We start from the raw sequence: 21,034 nt of genomic DNA, 5'->3' as shown, positions 1-21,034 counted from the left end.
AATCTAGTCTGTATTATGATGCTCATGATCCTTGCTATATACACAGGGCGAAAGTAGAATGGCTGACATGCTCGTTGGGGCAAAGCCCGAGGACCGTCGATAAGAAAAACAATTATGACGCTCCATAGTCTCACAAGATGCAGCTGGGAGTAACACATGAACGCCCGCTTTGCTCCAGCAAACAATCCAAAAAAAAAACCAAATCACTAAAAATCAACCTCCTCTTGTGACGCTCACGAGTTGATATTACGCGAGTAACAGTCCAAACACCAAGCATCCCCCTCTTCCCCAACCTCTACTATGCACTTCTTGCAGATGGCCTTGCTGCACCCTACACATTGCCTCGCACAGATAAAGCACGTCCGCCCTTCGCACCTCCTGCAGTCGAGGTAATTCTCCAAGTCCTTTCGTCGCTTAGGCGCCTTGTTGCAGGCGTGACAGGATCGCAAGTCGGAAACGGCGTGTGATTGGCTCTGGCATGTCGGCGGAAGATCAAAGTCAACGTCCATCAGATGTGATGTCGACTTGACAAGGGGCGCTTTTGGACTGAGGCGTTTCAACTGCTTAACCGGCCGTCGTTCTGATGTGTATTCGTGTTGTTTTGATGGGAAGAGGGAGCAGGGTAAGTTGCTGTTGCTGTCGAAAGGCGGGGTACTGTGGAGATGTAGGCGGTTGGAGTCGCGACTGGGTGACGGCCGATGTTGGCGTGTTATGTTTCTGAAAATGCTGTTAGTTTTGGGGTTTGATTTTGATAAAGCATGAATACTCACTGTTGTGGTCCATCATCGGCGGCCATCCTCTTTCTCTTGCCCAAGCCGGCGGCATGTTGTTGGTGAGCCATGGCATGCCAGTAATTTGGCGAGTCGTCGTATTGTCGCTCGTGTGGTGTGTTCGGACCGAAAAGGTCAGAGGTGATGTAGACCATGGCGGCGGGTTGCGGTGAGAGTCACGGCGGAGCGGAGAAGCTGTTGTCGGGCTCGACGGCGGAAAGTGCAGCAGCGGCGGCGGCGGCGGCGATGGCGTCAATACAGGAAAGGAAGCACCAGGCAAAAACAAGACGGGGGCTCTCGAAGACGGCGGGGCCAAGGCGAGCAGACAAGAAGGGAGCGGACAGAGCGATGGACGGCGAGGAGGGTCACCAGGACGGACTGGAGGGCGATGGGATGTTGTCGGCGGCCTTGATTGATGCTCGGCCATGTACCTGACTAGCGCAAGCCACCTGAGCAGGCAGCCAACAGCCAGCGAGTGGGCCCCCACAACACGCTTCACGTGTCGCCAAGCAAAAGGTCGCGACTCACTAACGCGCGACGGCGCAGGGACAGGGTGAAACATCGACGACGGCGTAGACAGACACCACCCCAACCCTTAGCATACCACTCCCGGCCCTCTGGCGATTGTGTCATGCTTGCCACTCGTGCGTGATCTGGGATGAATGTAGCATCTCCACAATACACTTACCCCACATTCTCGCATCCTACCCTGCGAGCCGTGAGCCATGGATAGCGTCAATGTCTCCGAGTTGGTCGCGCGACTCGGCGCGGAGGAGGAGTCGGTGCGCAAGATGGCTGTCTTCAAGCTGCAGAGTGCTATTGGCGACCCCTCGTTTGCCGACGTCTTCATATACGAAGGCGGTCTGCCCAAACTCAGATTCCTGGCCCTGCATTCCACAGGCAATACACTGGCATACTGCCTCACCTCTCTAGCACGCCTGCTGGAGCTGGACAAGGGATGGGACCATGTTACCGATGATTTGGTCGCGAGAGTGAGTAGACCAGAGAGGAACCATCAACAACATCTAACAGTTGTGCAACAGATAGTCGACCTTGTAGTCGCCCAACCTCTCGTCAACGTCAATCGTGGTGCCATGTCAGTCCTCGCAGCCATCGTCGGCCACCCCTCTCATCGCAGCTCTCAGGAAGGAACCACTGGCTTCCAGCGCCTGAAGCCTGCCGTCGATACTCAGCCTGAGTTCCTACCTTCCCTCGTCGAAAAGATCACCTCAGCCGACCACGCGCTATGTGCCAACTCGCTGCAGCTTATCAACGCCCTCATGCGAGATGCCATCGCAAACGACGCGGCTTTTGAGTGGCCCAAGTTCATAAAGCAGCTGCAGGAGCTGGGTGTGATCAAGAGCGTATATGGGCTCATGCAGAGCTCCGCGATACAGGATCTGGCCCATCCATTGCTCGACTTCCAGTCGCTGACCAAGATACTGTTGCGAAACTGGAGGGAAGAAAAGGTCGATTTGGAGAATCCTGATCACAGAAGGGCTATCCGGGGGCTACACACAGCGAGCAAGCCAGAGAAGCCAGACTCCGACTCCAAGGGAAGCAAGAAACAAAATCCAGACAAATGGAAACGTCTGGGCTTCGAGACTGAATCGCCTGCGTGGGAGTTTGATGAGACTGGTTTCCTAGGCCTCATGGATATTACCGACTTCGTCTACAAGAACGAAGACGGATTCCAGAAGCTCTTACTGGAGCAGTCGGCAGAACCACCCGAGCAGCGGTGTCCAATTGCGCGTGCAAGTTTGTCTGTCACCCAGACTCTGTACGAGCATTTCGAAGTAGACAAGCCTGATGACTTTGACTCTCATAGACATACTGATTCGCGAGCCAACTTTGACCGCGCGTTCAAACCCCTCTTGCTCCACTGGTCTAGACTGCACACGAGTGGGTTAAATGCTTTCATCAGACTGTGGAAAGCCGCTGGCGCACAGACGGAGGACTTTGAGAAGATTGAAGAGCTTATCCGCATCTTGATCGAGCAGGTGGTGGGTCAGGCGCCACGCATGAAGGACGTCAAAGACGTGGAGGAGGATCTGGCTGAATTCGAACTCAAGCGCCTGAGAGAGCTCCAGATGGAAGTACTGGAGCTGACGTATGAGGACGCGTGGGGCCATCATCTGCGGTATGCTACATGTTTTCACATGATTCGCGCCCAGCTAACAGTCCACAGTCAAGTCCGTGACGAACTCAACCACGAGGCTCTACAGTTCGTAAAGGAGCAGCGTATAAGATGTCTGCTACAAGGGGCGTGGTTCCCTATGGGTATGGACTACGGCACAAGTGCAGGTCCAGTAACCGGCAAGACCCTGAATCGTTCTGTGCCCTCAGCATGGCGTTTTGTCCGATTGTCACACAACCGGCGATATCTGCACTATGCTGATTTTGACGAAAAGACGGCGACTGAGCCGAGATTAGACACACTGCAGGAGAAGAGTAAGTGTAACGCATCCACGCGTCCCCTATGGTTTGCGTTACTGCCATGGCTGACACATGTACAGTCGATCTATCAATCGTCTCTTCGGTCGTGAGCAATGTCTCGGCTTCGGCTCCGTCGACCTCATCATCTGACAGTACAGTCAGAACCCTGTCAGGCCACGAGCGAGCTTCTACGTCGACCAAGATCACGATCCACGGCTACCTGCCGCCGTCCAATCACTCGCGGCAGGCTTCCAGCGGCTCAGGCGCAGGGCGGAAAGAATCTGTCCTGCTGCATCTGCATCCCCAGAGCCACACCCTTGCTTCCGAGTGGCTTGATGGATTGCTGATGCTGTTAAACCAACAGCCTATAACCGCCGATACCAATAAGTTGGCGACCTTCATAGGCGGCTACGGGTTGAAGATCCGTCTGCTCAACGTTCGATACGAAGACGTTGGGCTGGAGGAGCCAGTACTCCCCAGCCGTGAGGGACTGGATGACGAATACTACTGTACGTGCGCTTTTAACAAAACGTGGCACGGACTCAATACTGACTTGTACGCCAACGCAGATGACATTGCGGGTGCCTGAAGATCTAGAAGATGCTTGTTTGTGAACAGGACTCTTTGACAACAAACATCGATCTCCTGCAGGACTTGGTGAAATTAATGGATCCGCCAATATCCAAGCGACAGGTTGTTGGGAAGCCTAAGTAGACGCTTCCGAAAGCCTAAACTTTCTCGATGCGGGACTAGACGATGGCGGGGTCTACCACGATCGCCATGTCCCCGGAAGACGTCTGTCAGCCTTTAAACTGGCAATCAGGTACCGCACCGATATTTGGGGAATTATATTAGAGACATTGCAGGGGCAGTGACGTTTGTGTTGGAGCTGGAGCTGGATGCGCTTCTCTTGAGATACCCTTGCTTGTGCTTGTGCAATAAACTGCAGTTAGACCAGATTGTATGGAGCGTGCATGCGTGTTGCTCAGCTTGTCGACGTTACACGGCGCATGCTCGACGTTGTGCAAGGCGTCTGGTTGTCCACGGCGATCTGTGCGATATTAACCCCGTGACACGTTGGCTGAGGTGTTGATCCGGCGACTTGGTCGGCACGCGATAGGGCAATGGGGCAATGGGGCAATAACGCAATAATGCAATATTCCAGAAGCAAGCATATTGATGACGAGGCTAAACAAGGTACAGTTGAGAGAGCATGTATCGACACCACCAGCCGGGTCGCTCTGGCAGCGGTGTGTCGCACGCTAACTATCGTGGCCCCGCTGACGGTGTGTACCTGGCGGCCGCGGGCCTGAAACAGCGGACGGGCAAGGTGGAGAGAAGCGGGGAGGAGGCATGCCTGTCCAACCTGACTCAACCAACGAACGCACACACCCAGGCCTGCTCTCGGATACTTCAGCCACGGCTCTACTACAGGGCCTAGGTGTGAGGTGGAGAGCAGGAGTGCGTCTTTGGCGGCGCGTTAGCCTGCAGCTGTAGCATCCCGCGACACGAATATGCAGCCGCCCCAAGTGCGAGCGACAGTCGTACGGTGCTAAGCCCACAGATTGTTTCTGTCTCCCCAGCAGTCGTTCTGTTGGCCTTCATATAATTCCTTCTTCTTCGGACTTTCGCTTGCTGCTGTTCGGATCGCTCTCCGGTCGATCATCGAGAAGAAAGTATAGCATTGCTCAACCAGCCTTCACGAGACGTGCCCGACGCACAGCTTGGCCACGGCGTCAGGGCCGCCTTTCGCAGCATCGATCGAGCAGACAACCGCACATGTGCCTGAATCCAACGTTGCGCCTTCGCCGACGTCGAGTTCCGAGCCGAAGCCATGAAGAGCAAGGTCAAAGGCACTATTCTGCCTTTACAACAGGCGGAATTCGACGCCCTGCCGTATTCAGTCCAGTAAGTAAATTCCAAGCCTCTGATTTGTTGAGGCGTGTGATAAGGGCGCGTTATGCACGCGCATATACCGAATCCCCCACCATGACTTTTGTGTACCTTGCAGTAGATGAAGGGTTTGTCAATTATGCCATGATGCCAATGCTAATCCGTGCCGCTACAGGAGAAAGTACTTTTCATCCCTGGAGCGTTTGCAGATCCGACAACAGGCCTCCGACGAGCCTACATCAGGCCGCTCGTCCCAGGCCAGCACCTCATCCAAATCACACCGGCCTTCTCTATCACTCGGCACCGGACGACGCAGACGCAAATCCGAAAAGGCCGTGCAATCTCACGACATCTCCCACGTCGAGCTGGACTTTTTCCTTTCTTTGCCTGAAAAGGTACGCAAGCAACATTTTTCCCGCGAAGAGCAGGCACTCCTCCAACAAAGGCACCAACAGGCCTTGCTTCCCGACGACCAAGATATCGAGTGGGCACAACAACGCTTCAACGACTTTCATTTCGACTTTCCCAGCCCTCCGGTCGACCTTCCTGAACGCGGACGCTCACGACGACGTTCTTCATCGGCCTCTTCGACTGTCAGCCCTTCCCGCCCTTCTTTCGGGCCGTCTGCTACACTTGACACGAGCAAGGACCGAAACAGGCATTTGCTATATCTCGACACCATGGCCACACCGATGTTTACGCGAAGAGAGATGCCGATAGATAACATGAGACGAACAATGTCACTTACCTCCCACCCCGTCCGCCACGGATCCTCATACATGTCGGACCCTCCCTTCTTCAATGCTAGGCCAAGAGGTCTTCACCAACGTGCGCACTCCTCTTCGCTCGCAACTCACACGTTACCATCAACGCCTTCACCCCTTGTTGTCGATACCGAAGCGACCCATTACCAAGATCCAGAGGCGAGAAAGAAGTTGCGCATGTACCTTGCATCACCCCAAAAGTTCGATGAAGCGATCGAGTTCGGTTTCCCATCGTCGGCAGGGAATGACTCTGCTACACCACACTTCCAGCTACCCCAGATCGACAACCATGCCCGTAAGTTCAGTCGAGACATGCAGACCTTCCTCAGAGACGGGCAGTTGTCCTTTTTCGAAGACAACAATGAAAACCAAGGACTGGAGTCTGACGCTGGCTCAGTAGCCGACATGGACTCACCCGCTACGCCTTCTAGCACCGGACTGTCATTCCGTATGCATTCTCGCCAGATCTCGCATCGCAAATTCTCAGTTGAATCGCCCGCTCCTTCGCCTGTTCACTCCGCCAACGGGCAGTTCAACCGAGAGATGACACTCCGTATGACTTTGACCCGGCCCGATTTACGAGCTGACGAAGATCAACTGTATGGTTGGCAAAGCTCGAGCCCGAAAGCTCCGAAAGACGACCCATTGGCACTCGAAGATCTGGTCTTTACCGACGATATGACAGGTACCAAGGGCGCATTCTACGTCAAGCCCAAACCACGCGGAAACCTCGTCAGCCGTTTATTGAAGCGTGCCAGCCTCAAAGCAACAAGTCGCTGACCTACACTTTGACCTACATTTATTGGCCTATTTCTTACATAAACTTTTCCTTATCTTCTCTAATAAAGACCGAGAGGTCTGCTGCATTTCAGCGAGCGGTCTTCTTTCCTTGTTCAAACTTTTTTAGACACTTCACGGGCTTCCAACTGTACGATTATCACGATGCACGAACCGAACGATTCGAACGATTCAGATGCATGAACGAGGCGTTTTCCTTTCATCCCCCACAGCCAGCTACCCTGCTGGCTTCTACTTAGCTAGCCAAGACCATTACCAAGAATGATACCCATCCGGCAGTAACCAATATCGGTCTGTCGCTTTCCCAAAGTCACATTTTCGCTGTCCATGACAACAACAGATCTCCTGTTTGGTTCTTTCCCATCCACATTCGGCAATTGGAGATTTATCATCTCAAATAGATTGAGTTTATCGTTTCGACTATCAGACTTTTTCAGAAGGATTGATCGCCCGCAACGATCATGACTAAGTCTTCGCGCCCGGAACTTTACCTATCCGTCTGCAATACCCCATCTTATCTCTCCACATGTTTCGCCAAAGTCCGACTACCCATATTATCCGTGGTGGAGCGATCTATATCGCATAGATCCTAAGAACATGGGTTGTGTGTGACGTTGCTCTTTTCATCCTATAGCGAGGAAAGGATCAACATTACAGTACATGTGCCATTTGCATGCAGCATTCCTTACTTGATGCATTGTATGCGTTCTACTGTGCTAGGAGCTGAGTGTTCCAGTGGTGATGCATTCGGGTTGCAATAGCATGATCAGGACTGCTGGTATAACTACGTTTCCCGGACAAGCCACTTTCCTTGGGTCTTTCTCACAAGTCAGTGTCTCAAAAACTTTCACAGAAAACTATTTCACCACTGCCTCAAGTCTACATATTCGCCCATCGCCGTCATGATAGGCAAACTAAACAATGACGTCGCGCAGCACAGCAGAGATCATCCGATACCCATCGCTCTCTGAAACACTCGTCAACTTTTATTCTCACCTCAACTCCACCTTTCCCCTCCGGTCAAGCTCCACTTCGACAGGCTGAACTTTTGGGTTCTCGGGTTCCCTTGTCGGTACACGCGAGTGAAACTAGTGAGCTAGATGCCGAACAGAACTGCTTTGATCGTATGGTACGCTAAGTTTCAGCTTCCGTCCAGATTTTCGTCCCCAGCAGAACTCTGGTACTCGATCTTGCGTTCGCAGCGCGTATCGCGCGCGGCTTGGTTGCGGCTACAATAGCCTTAGTCATGGTTTGTCGGCTATAGGATGGATGAGGTTTTCCTGACGCCTGGACGCCTGGATGCCTGGAGATCATTGTTGGTACAAAGTCAAAAGTATAGGATATGGTACTATACGTGGTAGTGCTGTAGATTCAAGGTGATCGACGACAAAAGGAAGGAAAAGGATAAAAAGCTACGACACATGCATATCAATGTTTGCCATGCGAAAATGTTCATGGGAAAGCCGTTAAACAGAGTACGGTGGCTGAAAACAAGGTTTCTTGTGATCAATTGCTTTTTCGCGCCCTTGCTCATGTTAAGTTAATGTGGCAGCACTGTGGCAGGTGCTAGGCTGGGAAGCTGAATAGCTAAGTTGGAGAGGGCTGTTGTACTAGTCATTGGATGTATATGTGGCTTTCGTTGATCCATGTCATGGGTGTAGTGACATCCTTAGCTTGTTACTTTTGAGTCTTTGTGTTTAAACATTCAGACTAGCGTAATGGTGGTACGATCCGCTAACAGCAAGGCCACATGTCAATATTGTGCCGGAATTAAAACGGTTATCATGATGTGGTATTCTGTAGCATCGGATGCACGACAAAGTCGTTGAGTTAGGGTGATTGCATTATCTTGGTCAAGTGCCACACGCATACACTGCGTACGAGTACAGCACAGTAAAGCCGAGAACACTGCGTATGCTGGGGATCAACTGGGAAGGACTATGCGAGTACGAGACCAGCAATGGGGACAACTATTCGGTACGCGCGCAATTGTCCACGGCCGCGGTTTTCGTTTTTCATGTGAGTCAAGCTAGAAACGTTACTCATCCTAAGCCGTTAAGATGAGGTCGTCCGGATGCGGTATGTGGAAAAGTAAACACGATTCATGGGTTTTCTCTTTTTGTCAATGTGCAGAAGACAACGTGTCCCGCTACTGCAGTTCCATGCTTCCCACGTGCAGACTTTAATTGCAACATTCATGCGCTAAATGCAATGTGAGTGTTTGCTTTCACATGCAAAGTCGGGGCATTTCCCAGAAAGGTATTTGACATGAACAGCTTCGAACTTTTCATTACTCGTGGTATACTGCTTCTTTCGCTGCTATGTCGGGCGTTGTGCTATTCTTTACCTTGACAGGGCGATGTCGTCGATTCGCAGAATCATCTTGACTGTCTCGGCTGCCAGCTCGATAGCGCTGGTGCTGACTAGCAGTGGCTGCAGTACATTCTCCTCGCTGATGTCGTTCTTGACACCCCCACTCTTAATGCTGATACCTGCATTCTTCTGTTCTTGTGCGTGTCTATGCCTTAGCTCCGTGACAACCTTGATGCTGTTAAGACCGGCGTTCTCAGCCAGCGTTGTTGGGATGACCTCCATGGCGTCGGCGAAAGCTTTCCAGCAGATAGACTCAGTACCAGAAAGCTCGCGAGCCTTGAGGGACAGCTGATGCGCAATCTCAATTTCAGGGGCACCGCCACCCGCGAGTAGAGCCTTCTTCTTAACTAACGAACGAATGGCGCAGTGAGCGTCGTGTAGAGATCGCTCAGTCTCATCCAGGATGAGGTTGTTGGCGCCTCGGCAAACGATGGAGACGGTGTTGGCTGCTGACTTGACACCCGAAACCTTGACGTATCGCGCACCTGATGCCTGTACTTCCTCGACAAGGTCTGCTGAACCGAGCTTATCTTCTGTAAAAGAGTCGATGTCGGCGATAGGCTTGCAGCCAGTGCTCTGTTTTGTGTTAGATTTGTTACACACAAAAATCTCATCATACGTACCTTGCAGATGAACTCAATCTCGTCACGCTCGATATCCTTGATAACCATGATCTTGAGCTTCGATAGGAAGTGCAGACTGAGGTCGTTGACCGCATCTCGAAGAATGGATTTTTGGATGAAGAGGACATTGCACTTGGCTTTCTGGATCTTCTTGACCATGTTTAGCAAATATGTTCGCTCCTCCTTGAGGATCTTGTCCATTTGCCTGTAGTCGTTGACGACAATCTGGTTCTCCATGTCTGGCTTCGGTGGGCTCAACTGGAATTGGATAAGACCTATCCGTGCCTTCTCCTTCAATGTGGGGCCACCAGCGCTCTTGACTACTGGCTGGTTGAGTACCAGACCATCGATCATCTCGCTGTCTTCAATGGTACCGCCCGACTTCTTGATCATCCGAATGTTCTTCAAATCTACGTTGTCTGCGGTCTTGGGATCAATGACTTTAAGCACCGAGTCTACAGCCATGATAGGTAGCTTGGGCTCCTGAGCAACGATCTTGGAGGAGAGCGCGGTTGTGGCAGTCTTGAGGAGAGTCTGCCTGTCGGTGAGCGAGATGGGAATGGCCATGTCGGTCAATATCGATATCGCCTCTTGCGCAGCGCGCTGGAAAGCCTCTGATATGACTGTAGGGTGGATGCCCTTGCCCAATAACCGTTCAGCGGCGCCCAACAGGCTTCCAGCAATGACGACAACCGATGTTGTACCATCTCCAGCTTCGATATCTTGGGCGTGTGCGAGGTCGACGAGCATCTTCGCGGAGGGGTGCATAACGCTCATCTGGTTCAACATGGTGGCTCCGTCGTTTGTGATGATGGTCTGGCCTCTGGCGGTTTGGATCTGAACGAGTCAGCTATGGTAGGCGGAGAATTGCGCCTTCTCTTACCATCTTGTCCATGCCCTTTGGTCCCAACGACTACCGAAGCATTAGTATTTGGTTCTTCCCCGCACCTCATGGTGGGACATACAGTTCGGATCGCATCTGCCACAGCTGTACAATAGACGTTAGCGAAACTCTTCTGAACAAGCATATTCGAGCTGCGTACCTCTTGCGGCAATGATGTTGGCGCTGCGAACAGCTCTGGGCTTCTCCTTGTCCTGGCTCAATGTCAGTCAATGTTTTCATAGCTCAGCATCGCAGCGCACCTTGAAGGCAGTGTTACCGCCACCGGTACCGCCGTTTGCAACTTGAGCAGCCATGTTTCGGTATACAGCAAGAACAAAGCTAAAAGAGGGGTATCGTGAAGGTTTGGCGGGGAAGTTGTGGTGCCTGGACGCGAACTGACAATATTTCGAGAACGCGATAGACGTAGCGCACGGCCAATCCACAAGCTCCGACTCGCCGGGCCATTGCCGCATCACAGCTACACCTTCACCCATTACACAACAACCAACCCCATACACTCACCCGAACCACCGCATCTGCTCCGCCTGTCGCTTCCACCCGGATTCATTCGCACTTCCACCACACGCATAGTCCCAACACCATCTTGGCCGCCTGACAGTCGCCGCCTACACCGTCAACATGCCTTCAGCCACAGGCCAGTCCTGGGAGAAGTACCAGAAGAACTTCGCCGACGACGAGGTTGAGGAGAAGAATATCACACCTCTGACTGACGAGTAAGAGGCGAGAAGACAGCAACGTAAACATGGGCTAATGACGTGATAGGGACATTCAGGTGTTGAAGACATACGGAGCGGCACCCTATGGCGCTGAACTCAAGAAGCTGGAGAAGGAGATCAAGGACAAGCAACAGACGATAAACGAGAAGATTGGCGTCAAAGTATGTGTCCCTCTCAACTCTCTGGCCATGCTCTGCTGACTCCCCCAGGAATCAGATACCGGTCTCGCACCTCCACATCTCTGGGATATCGCCGCCGACCGCCAACGGATGCAAGAAGAGCAACCACTTCAGGTCGCACGATGCACCAAGATAATACAGGACGAGAAGGATTCAGAGAAGAGCAAATATGTCATCAACGTCAAGCAGATCGCCAAGTTCGTCGTCAACCTCGGAGAACGCGTCTCACCCACCGATATCGAGGAGGGCATGCGGGTAGGTGTCGACCGGAACAAATACCAGATTCTGCTTCCCCTACCGCCAAAGATCGACCCTTCGGTTACTATGATGACGGTCGAGGACAAGCCTGATGTCACTTATGGAGATGTCGGAGGTTGCAAAGAGCAGATTGAGAAGCTACGAGAAGTCGTCGAGATGCCGCTGCTGTCACCAGAGCGCTTCGTCAACCTTGGTATCGACCCGCCCAAGGGTGCTCTTCTCTACGGTCCCCCTGGAACCGGAAAGACGCTTTGCGCCCGAGCTGTTGCCAACCGAACCGACGCCACCTTTATCCGAGTCATCGGATCCGAGCTTGTTCAGAAATATGTTGGAGAGGGAGCGAGGATGGTGCGCGAGCTGTTTGAGATGGCGCGAACAAAGAAGGCGTGTATCATCTTCTTCGATGAAATCGATGCCGTTGGTGGCGCTCGTTTCGACGACGGTGCTGGAGGCGACAACGAAGTACAGCGTACTATGTTGGAACTCATTACACAACTTGATGGTTTCGACGCTCGCGGCAACATCAAGGTCATGTTCGCGACCAACAGACCTTCAACCCTCGACCCTGCCCTCATGCGTCCGGGACGTATTGACCGAAAGATCGAGTTCTCGTTACCCGACATGGAAGGTCGTGCCAACATTCTCCGTATCCACGCCAAGAGCATGAGTGTAGAGCGCGACATCCGTTGGGAGCTCATCTCTCGTCTCTGTCCCAACAGCACAGGTGCCGAGTTGAGGAGTGTAGCTACAGAGGCTGGTATGTTCGCCATCCGCAGTCGCAGAAAGGTTGCCACCGAGAAGGACTTTCTCGCCGCTGTGGACAAGGTGATCAAAGCCAACATGAAGTTCAACAGCACTGCAGTGTACGCTCAGTACAATTAAGAGGTGGCCTACATGCAATACAACTAGACGGCGCCATTTGCGGTCCGTCGAGAGTTGTTTATGTATATGCATTAGAAGGTATTACTGGCTTTGTATGAGTAATCATGATGGTACTTTTCCTCCGTCATGAGGATAGACATAATGCATTTTTCGAATCACTTTCATCTATTCCATGCATCATGAACAGAACCACCGTATACAATAGAAAACTTGAACGGGCATAGGAATAACATGCCCTAGTTTGCCGCCTACGTTAGCTTCTCAGAACAAATTCTAGAAAGATTAATAGCATTGTAGACTTCTAGATTCTCTATCTATGTCTAGATTCTCTATCTATGTCTAGATTCTCTATCTATGTCTGGAAGCTCTTAATACGCTTTATTGTAGCAGGTATAAGTACTTTGCTCTGTATACAGCTGCATATAGTAAAGCCAAATGAGTGTTTGGGAACACACTTCTACTGCGATACAATACAGTGTAACTCGACAGCGTTGTGCCTGCGTCTTATCACCAGCACGTCCATAATATCAATAGTGTTTTGCTCTGAAGAGATGTTCAGTTTCTCTCTTTAATGTAGTGGAACCCATTTCGAGGTTTAGACCAAATGAGCGCAAGGGGCACAAGGTGGTATATTAATGAATCCGAGTAAGAGAAGTTCGAAGAAGCACATAGTTACCGTACCAAGTCCCGCATTGCTACACCACGACCGTCCCGCCGATATCACAGAGGTCTACATCGACTCCCCACCTTAAACCGTCCGCCTCTGCACCCTTCCGCCAGCGTTCAGGCGGCTCAGTAACCGGTTCGTAGCTCGCCGAGTATGCACCACGGAACGTACCAAAATGCATGCCTATACTCTTCTTACTCTTCACATCCCTATGTATAGCCAAAGAGTCCTGCGGACTAGAGTGTTGACCAGACAAGACAGACCTTGGCTTAAAGCAACCAACAGGCACAAGCGCTAGATCGAAGGGACCGTATAAATTGCCGATTTCCTTGAAAGCCGGACAAGGTGGATGTGGCGCGTTGTGGTGCGAGTATTGGTCGTCAGACAAAACATGACAATACCCCGTGTCCCCGGCGAAGAAGACTTTCTTACCGGACGAAGAAGGCTCTTTGATGATCCAGCTACACCACAGTGTACCGTCGAAATTCCACGGCGTACGCCCAGATCGATGTTGGGCGGGTGTGCATATCAGTTCGGCGCCTCCTACACCCTTTTTGAACATTGTTATGCCGTCCCACCAGTCCATCTCCTCGACTTGGTCGGCCTTGATGCCTACGCCGAGCCCTGTTAGGACGGTCTTGACGCCCAAAGCGCAGAAGAAGCGCAAGTCTCCATTCTGCTTCGCATTCAACTTCTTCAGCGTGTCAGAATCGAGGTGGTCATAGTGGTCGTGGCTTATGCAAACAGCATCGATTTCAGGTAACTCATCGATGGTGCATGGTGGAGGTGTAAAGCGCACGGGGCCGACCATGCCATATGGTCCTACGCGGTCACTCCATACAGGATCGAGAAGGATGCGCATACCCCTTTCGTTCCCCTCTGAAGCCGTTGTCTCAATCAGGAAACTCGCATGTCCTATCCATGTCGCCTTCAAGCCGTTGATCGTATTGTTGAAGTCGGGCTTGCGCACTTGGACCAGGCCTAGGCGATCGGCGGGCACAGGGACGAAGTTCTTTGGGGTGTTGAAGCGCGCACGGAGAGCGGTGATTATGCCGTCGTTCTTGTACGAGGGCCATGGGTTCTTGAAGCTTGTGGGTGGCTTGCCGATGTGATGGCCTGTGGTGTAGGCATCTGGCCTGTGTGGCGGTAACGCAGTTATGGAGGACGAGGGAGGCATTCTCGCTGTTCTGTAGTGCCTAAAAAACGGCGCGAGGTTAGGAAGGGCTTGAGGTAGGCGCGCATGGTTGTGTGTCGTGTCGCTGATGCAATGACGACGAAGGGCGGATGTGGAGGCGGAGATAGCGAACGCCCACCGGAGCGCGAGTTGGCCCGTTATGCCGTTGGAGGCGCTGCTGGGGTTTCGAGCATGTAGGGCAGCGCTGAGAAGCCTCCAGGTCGTCTACTGACGCTTTCACTGTCCTTTGAGCAGTGTCGATGCAGCCGTCGCCTTGGATGCGCCTTTGGTTGTGGGGCGTCATCGAGCAGGTCCAACCAAGCCAGACCCTGTCACCCACGTTCTGTCCCAGCCATCCTTCGATATGCAATTCCCAACTCTTGCTGCATCGGCCAACAGAAGCCGTCATTGTGGCTGACTCTACCCACCAATCTCATATCTCAACGCGCACCTCCACCATCATGCGTGGCCTCGGAGACTGCTCAAGTGGGTACAAGCACCACGGCGCGGCATGCGTAGCCTTGTTCTCTTATCTACCAATGGGACCGACACGTGAGCGCGTCTAGCTTACATGCAGGTACTGTGAATCTTTCGCTCATCGCCGCCGTCGGAGCTCTAACCAGAAGTCTGGGAAATGTACCTTCTGCATATGGTAAGGACCGACTGGGGCTGCAGCGGCCTGGGTAGGCCGTGGCCAAATTTTTGGGAGCTTTATAGATGGCCGGCTTCCCAGCATCATCGAGTTTCCCATCGCAGTATACCTCTTCTCCAATTCGTCTTGTAGCTCCAAAGTTAAGATAACATGAAGGCTGCTTTTTCCAAGGCCGGAGCTGCGGCTCTGCTTGCGACTACGACAAATGCACAGCTCTATCCCAACCAAAGTCCCCTAAACCACACATGCCAGCTACAAGAGCCATTGCTGTCTTGCCCTTCGCAAGACCCGTCCATTGTCGATTCCTGCTGTGTCGAGACTTTTGGTGGACTTGTGCTAAGCACCCAATTCTGGAACACGTACACCGGTCGCGAGTCTGAAGGCCAACTCTTGCCCACCGACACATGGACCCTCCATGGTCTATGGCCGGACTTCTGTAACGGTAGTTATACGCAATACTGCGACTTGAGCCGCCAATACGATCCTATCCCCAGCCCGAACACCACCAACAGTCTACCAAATGGAACATTTGTTCCCCCGTATAACGGCTCCAACATCGGCACCTTCCTCGAGCCGTTTGGTCGCTACGACCTACTCGAATACATGAACACTTACTGGATCGCATGGCAGCAAGACAATCCAGGTTTCTGGGGCCACGAGTTCTCCAAGCACGCAACCTGCTTTTCTACCTTCAACGTTCCCTGCTACGGTCCGCAGTACCGCGAGCACGAAGATGTTGTTGACTTTTTCGAGACGGCTATCAAGTACTACAAGAGGTTCCCGACTTTCGATTGGCTTGCCGCCAAGGATATCACACCCTCAAACTCAACCACCTACTCTTACTCCGATCTCGTCGACGTGCTGCATGAGCAGCATGGCGGCATTCCCTTCTTGGGTTGCTCTGGTCCTAGGTACAATGCGACAGAGGCTGGAAAGAACACGACTGACAGGGGTTACACTATCCTGAGCGAGGTTTGGTACTACGAGCATGTAAGTATTCCATTGAACAAGTATCCGTCGATTTGCAATCGGTGCTAATGTACGAACAGGTCTATGGTCGCCCCCAGGAAGGCAACGCTATTCCTGTAAATGCTTCCGCTAGCTACCTCACCAACTGCGCTACCACAGAAGGCGCAATTCACTACCCAGAGAGGACTAACGGGTCAGAGAAGGCTCCTGTAGTTCCGTTCTAAGAACACGTACAGTGTTAAAAATGTATTCTAGCGATTATCCAAAAATATGTAATTAGAGACAATCTCACTAGCACGTCGATTCAAGTTTGGGATTCGCCTTTACGATATGTATGAGAATCGGCAGTTAGTCTCGTATATATGCACATAGATGAGATCAATGTCTGTGACGTGACGCTGGCTAGAGGCATGGGTGTCTCCGTACCGGAACTGATCAGGTATTGTAAAAGAAGCTTCTTTGGGTGAGGGAATGCTACTGGTGAGCCAATGATTAATATACAATGCCAAAGAAATAAAATTTATGGCTCCAACCTTTATCACGGTCCCATCTCGCTACTGAGTCTGGGTAGACCCCGCTCCAATCGTAACCGAGCTATCGACGGCCTGCGTCTCTAGAACAGTCTGTGAAGGAGCTTGGGTGCTGCTATTCTCCTGCATAGTCGCATCCTGAGTCTGAACTTCCGACTGCACACCACCTCTGACATGACTGCTACCCTCATCAGATGTCTGACGCTCATCATCCGCATGATCCTCAGCTCCATCCATATCTACGTCTGCGTCTTGCTCTTGCGGACTTCGCGTCCTAGAAATTCTGTTCCGGTCGACTTGCTCCTTCTTAATCTGAACCGCCGTCCTCGTTGCCGGGCCACTGTTCCGCGATCGTGGATGCGCGGTATGATCGCGATTCTCTTCAAAAACTTGACGTGTATAGTCTTGTTTCCTTCGCGCTGCGTCGATACCATCAGGAAACATCTTACCCATTATTGCGTTGTGTTTATCGGTCGCGCTTGGGTCGGCAGCGTAGCCACTTGGGCTTGGTGTGTCTGGCGCCTGTGCCGAAATCGCGTATTGGGGGTTGGTAGGCGTGAAGCTCGAGCCTGTAGGTGAGTGACTTGCTTGACCGTCTTTGCGCTCGTGTACTTTGCGGAGATTAGCCGCAGAAGATTGCGAACGCATATCTGGCCGGCCATCTTTGCGTATCAACACGCCATCTGCGTTCCTAATGGGTTTGGTGCGCGTCTTCTTTCCCGACCCATATGGGTCGCCGGGCGATCCAAAGCTCATAGCACCAGTCACACCTTGTAGACCTAGACTGCTAGCACGGTCGCTGGTTGCGTAGCCGCCACGACCACCGCCACCACTGCCGCGGCGTGTAATGCCTCCACGTCCTGGTTGCCCTACGTGGTTGTAGTATCCAGCTGGACTGGTCTGCGAATCGGGAACACCTTGCCAATCATCCCTTTCCCATTCAGGTGTTCCGAGTGTACTGTGGAGCTGGGCTGGCATGCTCTTTCTACCTCTACCTCCTCGGCTTCCAGGACCCCCGCTACCACGTGGACGCCCACGCGGTCGATGCTCGATCGTGCGCTGAGATTCGGGTTGCCAACTGGCGTCCGAAGGACCATCTTGTGTGGCGTATGGGACGTGGTATGATTGTTGCGATTGCGATCCATGCGTTGATTCGGGAACAGTTTGCTGAGATGGTATTATATGCGTAGATGTTTGGAAGCGATGGTCTGTCATAGGTGTTTGCTGTGAAGATGTGTAGCCCGAAGTACCATCGTCCACTAATCTCTGCCTTTTGGTAGGTTCGGGCGCATGAACATTGCTTCCCTGGGGAGTCTCAACGCCATTCTGATGAGTCCGTTTCACACCTGCATTAACAGTAGCCCATCCACTAGCCTGGCTACTTGTAGGCTGGACACCCGGTATGGCAGCCGTTGTCGAAGGAGCTCCGAATGAAGACTGCTGAGACTGAGCATTAGATATGGGCTGAGATGCTCTGTTACTCGGCGTCAATGTTGGTGTACTTTGGTGTGATGTAGCGGCGGTAGGAGCAGGTTGAGAAGGCTGCGCCACTGATACTTGTGGCGTCTGATATATAGATGGCGGTGCTTGTGAAGGCTCGGGTGCGGCGCGCTCTTCGAGTCGATAGATTTTATCCTTCATGATTTCGACATGGAGCTTCAAGTTGTCTAGGTCACTCGTCTTATGCGACACTTCATTCAACTGCCGCGCGAGAAGCTCCATTGCTGAACTTTGAGCCGCAAAAGACGGGGCCGCAGGAGGCACAGCCGAGTTAGCTGACTGTCTCTGCATCCGACTTGCCTGTAACTCATGGGTAATGGATTCCATCGTATGGCGGATGCCCTGCATCTCGCTCTGGAGCCTCGTAGCCAGCATCTCGATTCTTTGGATATCGGCACTTTGTCGAATGAACTTGGCCTGAAATTCTCTGATTGTTTCTTCCATTGCTCCAACCGCCTCCTGGCCGATTCTTATGTCGCGAGTGTGCGCAGCTAAGGCACCACTATTTTGAGACATCTGCGTCTGTAGACGCGCCATAGCGTCTATACCGACATCCTGTGGTAAACGAGGGTACTGATGGCCGTTTGTTTGAGGCTTTTCTATAGTAGACCGGTCTTGAGGCGTCAGTGTTGGAGCTCCAAACTGACCGCTCGTTGAGTCAACGTCAGGTCCTCTACGAGACCCATGAGCCCCTTGGTGATAGGATGAAGACGACTGCAGTGAACCTTTTGTCATATCTTTCGTCACGACGTATGGAGAATCTCGTATCGAAGGGGAGTGCCTGGACGGTGGTGCTATTACTGACTGCCTGCTGCCTTCGATAGGCTGCAACGGTTGCTGTTGTAATATGTCACGATCCTGAGATTGCTCGTACCGACCGCGAAATTGATCTGCATGCTCCACAGATGGTGCACGCGAGTCGATCTCCATGGCCTCAGCCGACAATGCGTTTGGTGTTGCAACCGACGAGGACGGACTGGGTGTATCTTCATTCGCTAGCAAATCCGATGAGGTGTCGATCTCAGGTTCGACCACAATGAATTGATTTGTTGCTATTTCGCATTGCAATTCGATGCGACCCAGCTTGAAGAAGTCTCGTCCACTGTAACGAATCGCATGTCAGCCATCATGCTAATGAATGCCGATGACTTTCACCATGAAAATTGGGAATAAGTATGCAAAAACATGCGGAAACTTGCAACATCTATGGGTGATGCCACTTACCGAAAAGATCCCTTTCCTGCCGGTGCAGTGATAACAGTAAACCCGATGGCAATCTTGTGACAACTAGAGTGGGGACAAGACAAAGGCTGAATGGTACTGGTACGAAGTCAGTCCAGAAGCCTTGGGGAGTTTGAAGGAACAATAATACGGAATGCGGGATGTAGAATGCGGGCGGACCGGTTTGATAGATGTTAATCTATAGTGTGAAAAGATTTGGTACGACTAGCGTGGGTACGCTTAAAGGTAGAAACTTAAAATACCGTGTAACCCGTTGCAGCCGGGATAAGCCCACTCATGTGTTAAGAGTTCGTTGATAGCCGGTCAAGGGTATATGAGGGAAAGATGCGGCAAACAGATGCGAAGAGAGGACCAACGTGAGGATAGGATTGAGCTTACCATCCTGCTAATTCGGTGCCCTTTGACGCCGCTTTTAATTTGCCCATGGGTTGCAAGGTAGAACTGTAAGAGCCCAGAAGCGCAGGGACGTAGTAGCTACCGGTGACCTTGTACCAGGAGTTGTAAAAGTCTCCTACGTTGTTCTTGCAATTCTTACAGAATGCTTTGGTCGCACGATTGACTGGCGGCGAACGTGGAGATGCTTCATCAGCACTTTCCGCAACCTCAACTGCCAGCGGCTGAGCCATGGATGATTGGAGTTCATGTGTTCCCCTGTCTGGATTCATCTCACCAGTGCCGGATCGCCTGGAGCCCGCCATGGACACAGCCCATTGACCCAGTTGTGCCTTGCGGAGAACTGCAAGTGAGCGGAGATGCTGCACGAAGAGTCTAGATAGCAACAACTAAAAGTTTGGCGATGGAATGTGTACCCAGGTAAGCAGGACTATCGGTTTTCTGGTACGCGACAAATATACGCGTCCCAATCCAGGATACCGTTTCAGCAAGCGCAGTGAGATTGGAAGCGAAGAGGAAGAGAATGGTATGACCCAACAAAAAATAGGCGGTTGCGGCGGAGGAGGAACCCTGAAAGTCGAGAGCTAGTTCAGAGGAAGGAAAGGGCAAGTGAAATAATTAGCAGGAGTTATTCCATGATTAGCCATGCATGAGTCCGAGTGGAGTTAGCGTGCCTCGCTATCAATTTAGATGGCTCTATTGCGAAAAAGCCCTGAAGCCGTCTCGTGTCGCAAGCTCAACACGCTAGCTGTTCCATCTCGTGTGAGTGCAGTCCTGAGCTTTCCAGCTGTGATTTCCTGTTGTCGACGGATATGAGTAATTACTCACTGTCCAATGCACGCATGTGCCGACTTGTACAGGCATGGGCTTGTGTTACTGCATGTCAATTATTGGTAGGTATCATCGATGGGGCAGTTTACTCATCCCGGACCACGCGCCGGCTATCTTTATTGCTATCAAATTGCGACGATTACAAGTGCCAAGTCCGATCCACGGCATGGGCCAATAAGCATAAATACCTAGGTAAGTCGAGGATAATACAGTATCCGGGGCTATATGGGCGCCCATGTTTACATGCGTGACTATGTCTGGCTAGACTATTTGTCCTGACTGCGGTCCATGGCTTCGTCAGCGGCATTGTCCTAAATGGTACGGTAGCTGCCATGATACCGGAATGATCGCCGCCCGAAACAAGTACACGTCGAGGCAGCCATTATTACCCGCAGGCAGAAATGGATTATACTTTTATAGAGTTGAATTTCCGCAGTCTTCGCCCCGATGGGAGGCGGCGAAAAGCTTTGCGCTAATTTA

The 21,034-nt window shown here is 52.0% G+C and overlaps 7 protein-coding genes across 7 annotated transcripts; 4 read left to right on the top strand and 3 right to left on the bottom strand.

Annotated features, from left to right (window-relative positions):
* Positions 1-1,495: 1,495 nt before the first annotated feature.
* On the top strand, positions 1,496-3,795 carry J4E82_010694 (uncharacterized protein; the record flags this gene model as incomplete). Its single annotated transcript, XM_051736905.1, has 5 exons — positions 1,496-1,762; positions 1,814-2,910; positions 2,959-3,221; positions 3,287-3,715; positions 3,776-3,795. The coding sequence occupies 5 exons, from the start codon at positions 1,496-1,498 to the stop codon at positions 3,793-3,795; spliced, it is 2,076 nt and encodes a 691-aa protein (XP_051583340.1).
* Positions 3,796-5,040: 1,245 nt separating this feature from the next.
* Positions 5,041-6,643, top strand: J4E82_010693 (uncharacterized protein; the record flags this gene model as incomplete). The annotated part of the gene is made up of 2 exons (XM_051736904.1): positions 5,041-5,114; positions 5,275-6,643. 2 exons carry the CDS (start codon positions 5,041-5,043, stop codon positions 6,641-6,643), a joined length of 1,443 nt encoding a protein of 480 aa, XP_051583339.1.
* Positions 6,644-9,004: 2,361 nt separating this feature from the next.
* Positions 9,005-10,854, bottom strand: CCT4 (T-complex protein 1 subunit delta; the record flags this gene model as incomplete). The annotated part of the gene is made up of 6 exons (XM_051736903.1): positions 9,005-9,610; positions 9,658-10,494; positions 10,541-10,570; positions 10,623-10,645; positions 10,701-10,752; positions 10,801-10,854. The coding sequence occupies 6 exons, from the start codon at positions 10,852-10,854 to the stop codon at positions 9,005-9,007; spliced, it is 1,602 nt and encodes a 533-aa protein (XP_051583338.1).
* Positions 10,855-11,179: 325 nt separating this feature from the next.
* On the top strand, positions 11,180-12,596 carry RPT1 (26S proteasome regulatory subunit 7; the record flags this gene model as incomplete). The annotated part of the gene is made up of 3 exons (XM_051736902.1): positions 11,180-11,274; positions 11,324-11,438; positions 11,487-12,596. 3 exons carry the CDS (start codon positions 11,180-11,182, stop codon positions 12,594-12,596), a joined length of 1,320 nt encoding a protein of 439 aa, XP_051583337.1.
* A 695-nt stretch (positions 12,597-13,291) lies between these two features.
* Positions 13,292-14,440, bottom strand: J4E82_010690 (uncharacterized protein; the record flags this gene model as incomplete). Its single annotated transcript, XM_051736901.1, has 1 exon — positions 13,292-14,440. One exon carries the CDS (start codon positions 14,438-14,440, stop codon positions 13,292-13,294), a length of 1,149 nt encoding a protein of 382 aa, XP_051583336.1.
* A 799-nt stretch (positions 14,441-15,239) lies between these two features.
* Positions 15,240-16,282, top strand: J4E82_010689 (uncharacterized protein; the record flags this gene model as incomplete). The annotated part of the gene is made up of 2 exons (XM_051736900.1): positions 15,240-16,079; positions 16,139-16,282. 2 exons carry the CDS (start codon positions 15,240-15,242, stop codon positions 16,280-16,282), a joined length of 984 nt encoding a protein of 327 aa, XP_051583335.1.
* Positions 16,283-16,612: 330 nt separating this feature from the next.
* On the bottom strand, positions 16,613-20,587 carry J4E82_010688 (uncharacterized protein; the record flags this gene model as incomplete). Its single annotated transcript, XM_051736899.1, has 3 exons — positions 16,613-19,190; positions 19,709-20,085; positions 20,582-20,587. 3 exons carry the CDS (start codon positions 20,585-20,587, stop codon positions 16,613-16,615), a joined length of 2,961 nt encoding a protein of 986 aa, XP_051583334.1.
* Between the last annotated feature and the right edge of the window lie 447 nt (positions 20,588-21,034).

The sequence above is a fragment of the Alternaria postmessia genome (genome assembly GCF_024291825.1).
Source record: "Alternaria postmessia strain BMP 2775 chromosome Unknown scaffold_138, whole genome shotgun sequence".
NCBI lineage: Eukaryota > Fungi > Ascomycota > Dothideomycetes > Pleosporales > Pleosporaceae > Alternaria > Alternaria postmessia.
This window is presented reverse-complemented; position numbering and strand designations above follow the sequence as displayed.